General features: G+C 32.4%; 1 protein-coding gene across 1 annotated transcript in view; it reads left to right on the forward strand.

Annotated features, from left to right (window-relative positions):
- The window catches only part of slc24a4b (solute carrier family 24 member 4b), a gene marked incomplete at its 5' end in the record, with an annotated part of 40,501 nt that extends 34,501 nt beyond the window's left edge, over window positions 1-6,000 (forward strand). The window contains 3 exons of the mRNA XM_079375665.1: window positions 2,269-2,381; window positions 2,542-2,607; window positions 3,806-6,000. Of these exons, the coding sequence (XP_079231791.1) occupies window positions 2,269-2,381; window positions 2,542-2,607; window positions 3,806-3,949 (323 nt within the window). The 3' untranslated portion in view covers window positions 3,950-6,000. The remainder of the gene's footprint in view (window positions 1-2,268; window positions 2,382-2,541; window positions 2,608-3,805) is intronic.

Genomic DNA, 6,000 nt, shown 5'->3' on the forward strand with positions numbered 1-6,000 from the left:
CATAATATTTGATTAAAACAATGATAGTCAAATGTGTGGATTACAAACATAATATGGGGTTCTGCATAGAAATGTCCTTTTAGGATGATTTTATATGCATATGAAAAAGAAAGTCTTTGTATAGTTCTATGGAGAACGAAGGCATGTCCTTTAGACAAAGGAGTTTTGGTTTGGGCTGTCTTCTATGTGGGGAGAAGTCAGTCTAAGGAAGCTCGTGAATTCAATCGTGGAACACGTGATGGCCATCTCTTTGACAATCAGTCTTGATTATTTGCAACAAATTTGACAGTCTCTTTCCTGGATTGGAATTATCAATAAGTGTTCTTTTGTCTCAATGTTGAAAGCTGTTTTGTGAAAGAGGCTTGCTTCAGCTAGTTGGAGCCAGGAATCCGATTTATGACGTTGTCCTGTTACAGCTTTGAGCCCCCCCCCCCCCCCCCCCCCCCCTCTTTCTTCAATCTCAGCTTCTCAGGTTTCAATGTTCTGATGCATCTTACATTTTTCTTATTCAGTCTCTGATATCTTACAATGAATTTAACATGAAATACAGACCTTTCTACCTTCACGTATCTTATCAAAGTGCTACAGCACACATAATGTGATATCCTGTTCCTGTGTCACTATCAATCACTTCACCTCAGACATGGACTGCATCTCAATGCTGCCTGCCCTATGCAGAATACAAGATTACATAGTGCATAGTATAGATTTTAGGATGACTTTATAATGGTTCTCTTTTGACTTTTCCAGCCATAGACAAGTACTGAGGCTCATATTGTATTGAAGTTTAAATTTTATGTGATTAAGATTAAGTGTGTAATTTCTGGCATGAAATGTTTTTGAGCCAGTGTTTTAGGATTCTCAAACAAAAGGAACAATAATTTAATAGTTATGATGTAATGATAAAGTAAATACTTCATTTTATTTTTTAAATAATAATAATAATAATTATTATTTGTATTATTATTATTATTATTGTTGTATTTTTTATCTGACTAAATCTTATGTTGTTTTATAAAATAACACTTTATGGAAACCCTTCTTGTGGCTGCTTTTCTGCCGTTTCCTTTATAGAGTTGCATTTCTATTGAAAAAGACTTATTGACATAGTATGTAATTTCTGGCACCGAATGTCATTTTTATAGTTAAATGCAGTGTATTTCTAGCAGGATGCTATTTTATAATGTTTTATTATTATATTTTTGAATAAATAATTTGTTTTGTAAAATGAAAACAACAATAAAGATTAATAATAATAATAATTATTATTTAATTATTAATTAATTATAAAAATTATTTGAATAATATAAATATATTTCTAATTATATTTTGATAAATCTACACCCACTGTTTCAATTCTAGTTTTGCATTGTTATTCTTTTTGTCAGCATGTTTTTCACCACTTTCCTTATTGTTTTGCTTTCCTTATTATGGTGTGGATTACGTTTTGCTTTAATTTCACCACCGATAAATGTATTTAACAAGTTCCTTTTTCCATTAAGTTCCGTTTTCCATTATATCATGACAAGCCACAAAACACTTATTTTGCATCGCTTTAGGAGAAATGTGAATCTGCATGATGCATACACTGTAAAAAATGATCGTGATTTTAACGGTAAAAAACTGTGAAAATGCTACGGTAAAAACCTGTTACATGCTTAACAGAAAGTTCCTGTAAAATTTACAGGGAAAAACCGTAAACTTACGTTCCCAGAATTCCCTGCGTTCCATTTCAAATTCTGTTTGAATTTGACGTTTTTTCTTTGAAATAACTATGTTTCTTCTTAGTTTTTTCTTATCAGTTATGTTTATTAGGGTTGTATGTTACATCTAATGTTGTTAAATTAATGTTTATAGCATATTTCAGTTTAATGAGTCTCACCATGATGGTGTTTAGTGCTTGTGTGAATGACACTGTGCACCTTCTGTATATGCAATTGTTTAAAAGTTGCTTGTGATGGACTTTGGCTCATCATGTGACTTTCTCATCATCACCTGCATTTGGTGGATATCAGTGTATTTCAAAGGAACAAAACAGATTTCAGTACTTTAATAGGTTGGTATATTAAGATTATATCAGTTAAAGAAATTACGGTATTTAACTGTAAATTTAAGTTAAAACCGTAAAACCTAAAACGTTGCTACCGTATTTTTACGGTAGAATTCTGGCAACCACAGCTGCCAGTTTTTTACCGTAAATTTTAAGAATTTTATTTTTACAGTGTAGGCATTGCTTGTTTAGTGTGAAAGCGGGTCTCGTTTCTGCAGGTCTGGGAGACATGGCCGTGTCCAACACCATCGGCAGTAACGTCTTTGACATTCTGGTGGGGCTCGGCGTTCCCTGGGCGCTGCAGACCATGGCAGTCGATTATGGATCAGTTGTAAGCACATCCAGCAGCTCGTTCTGTTTGAACTCCTCTCAAACCAGGAGCTTCTGTTGAACACATGAGCGCTGAAACACGAGGTCTCTGTTTATTGTAATTGTTTAATGGCACAGTGGCATTGTGGGAGCTGATGATGCTGTTTCCTCCCTCCGTGCAGGTGATGATAAACAGTCGGGGACTGGTTTACTCCGTGGTGCTGCTGCTGGGATCTGTCGCGCTCACCGTGAGTAAATCAGCAGGTTCTCCTGAGACAAACCGTGACTCAATCAGGATCAGATGCAAGCTGTAGACTTTTTCTGTGAATTCTGCTGAAAAGTTATTAACTTTTGAATGACAGGTGTGTTGATTTGGAAGAAATCTGGATGCACAGATATCGTGTGGGCCTGTTCATAGTTAAATCATTTCCCTGTTAATTCTGGTATCACAGTTTTGATCATTAAAATAAATACTTGTCCTTAACTAGAATTTTTGAAGATTATGTAAGTGTGGAGAATATTATACAACTATAAACAAAAAATAAAATAAAAATAAACACCTGGATAAATAAATCAAAGAATAATAATACAAAAATCAGTTAATATATATTATAAATGTTATAAAATAACAAGTAATGTATAATGTTACTACACAGGGATTGTACTTTAAAGAATCAAATTGTCAGTTATTTTAAATAAATCCTAAAATAATAAAACATCAGTTAATAAAAACTGATCGGTTTAAACTAATATTCAGTTTAGCACTTGATAATATAATGACAATAAAATTAAAAATGTATTTATAAAGTTATTACAAAGTGATTGACAAATGCTGAAAATCAATATTGCATTTAATTTAATCATAAAATTGTTGAAAAAATGATAAAAACAGATCAATTGAAATTGTAATATTCAGTTTAACACTATAATATAGAGATAGAAATACAGTTTAAAATAGAAAGTTATTTCTAATGTTAGGAAGTGATTGACTATTGCTTCAACTGAATATTGAATTTTTTCATTTTTATTTGAGGAAAATGGTTTGATAATCAAAATGTAGATTCTTTTAAATAAATTAAAAAATCGATTAATAAAAAATTAAATGAAACCGCTGAATGGGAATGAAATGAGAGTTATATAATGAGTTATTTAATCTTTTTATGAAGAGACAACTGCTTAAACTGAAAATTGTAGTTTTTTTATTAGCAGGATATGTTTTAGAAATTGCAAACTTTTGTGTATTTTTCTCTGTCTAGACATATCCTGATAGCTGTTACATGTATGTCTCATTGTGTTTCCCCCATGACCTATAGTTTCTCAGTACTCGCCTCGTTACAGTAATTAGCTCATCTGCTCCTTTGTTTGCTTTGTGTACTTAAACCTTCAGTTCTCCCTCGGTATCTGTTGGTTCTTGTTTACAGCTTGTTTCATGTTTCTTCGCTGCAGATTCTTGGGATTCATCTGAACGGGTGGAAGCTGGACTTCAAGCTGGGCGTCTATGTGCTGGTGCTATACGCCATCTTCCTCTGCTTCTCCATCATGATCGAATACAACGTCTTCACCTTCGTCAACCTGCCCATGTGTCAGTAAGACTAGACTCCGTATCCCAGAATGCACCATCCTGATGTCACGAGCTCCGTTCTTGCACTCCAGAACCAGCATCACCTCAGACTGGACGAGTGCTAGTCTTCATTAGCACCAAGGCTTTATTCAAGCTCCTTTTGTTCGACTCGTCTCACTGTGGACGGATGGATACGATCTTCCACTTCAGCTCATTTTCCTGATTTTGACCCCAGAAAGAGGAACTTCTCCTTGGCAGCTCTTCTCTTCCAGTCGAGATCTTTAATATCTCAGAATGATGGCAAATACGGAGCGTATGGACACCTGGATAAGCATTAGTCCTTTTCTACATGCCTACACTGATCTGTTTCTTTTTCTTGTCTAACCACTGAATCTCTTCATGCTCACACAACTGTGAATTCTTTTGCAGCATATCGCTTTTTTGACTTCGAAATAAGCAACATATTTAGAAATGCAACAGAAACTACCATTTTCTGTTAGTATTGTGTCCTAATCGGCTACGATCGTCCATGCAAATCAGTGGAATCTCATTAGTCTAAAAAATCTGCATATGAATCAGCAACAGTGTTGCAGCTGGCTGTGATTGTCGCAGCGTCGACTCTTTCAATGCAGATGGACTAATTACTTGTCATTGGAAGCGTGCCGTGCATGATTAGGACACATGCATGCTTATTCTGCGTAAAACATTTTCATAATCAGTATTTTTGATCTTGTTTTTATTTTTTAGTATAAATATCTAAACATCCTTAAAACAAGAAAAATTGACTTGGAAATATTAAGACATCGAGTTCTTAAGAGTTTGCAAAGAATATGTGACCCTGGAGCACAAAAGCAGTCGCTGGGGTATATTTGTAGCAATAGCCAAAAAACATATATGGATTAAAATTATTGATTTTTCTTTTATGCCAAAAATCATTAGGACATTAAGTAAAGATCATGTTCTATGAAGATATTTTGTGAATTTCCTACCGTAAATATATCAAAACTTCATTTTTGATTAGTTATATGCATTGCTAAGAACTTAATTTGAACAACTTTAAAGACGATTTTCTCAATATTTAGATTTTTTTGCACCCTCAGATTCCAGATTTTCAAATAGTTGTATCTCAGCCAAATATTGTCCTATCATAACAAACCATACATCAATGGAACGATTATTATTCAGCTTTCAGTTTTATAAAAAATGAAGTTTTATAAAAAAATTTCATTTGAAAAATTGACCTTTATGACCGGTTTTGTGGTCCAGGGTCACATATATCTTCACTTAAGTAAATTTTAATTAGTTTCTTACATCACTTGCAAATTGTTTTAAGCATAAAATTTATTATTTAGTTAGATTTATGTAAAACATTAAGAATACTTGGAAAGGCAAGATAAATAAATGTATTACTCATCATCCATTGTTATTTTAATAAGAGTAAGAAAATTCTATTTCAAATACTTTAAGAAATTAAGAGTTTTTGAAGTCTGTATCTTTCAATTTTTTTATATTCTTACGTTATTGGCCAATTGTTTTAAGCACACACCTGACTTAATTAGATTTATGCTGAAAAAAGGAAGAAAAATATTTAAAAATACAAGTGAAATTAAAGTATTGCACATCATCTATTACTGTATTGTAAAAAAAGATATATATTGCAAAGGAAGCTCAGAACAACTAGAAGATGTTAAGACTGAGTTATTAAAAGTTTTCAAAGTATATATATCTTCAATTAATTAAAAATTTTATTGGCGAATTGTTAAAATCACAAATCTGACTAAATTAAGTTAGCTTACTCTAAAGTTAGTTTACTATAAAATATAAAAAATGCAAGAGGTTTAAATACTTGAAGACATTAAGACTTTGCATTGTAAGATAAATCAACTTCAAATTTAATTTGAATGATATTTAGATACTTTATAAAAACAGACACAAATACTGATAATGAATCATTTTGTTTTGCATATAAATTGTAGAATTTGTATATTTTGAATCACAAAAAGCAATGTTCCTGTTTTGTGATTTTAGGAGTTATTACCGTAGCCTCTTTGAGGGCTCTGTGAATATAAACTTGCCTGTG

This window comes from Barbus barbus (genome assembly GCF_936440315.1).
Source record: "Barbus barbus genome assembly, chromosome: 24".
Lineage (NCBI taxonomy): Eukaryota > Metazoa > Chordata > Actinopteri > Cypriniformes > Cyprinidae > Barbus > Barbus barbus.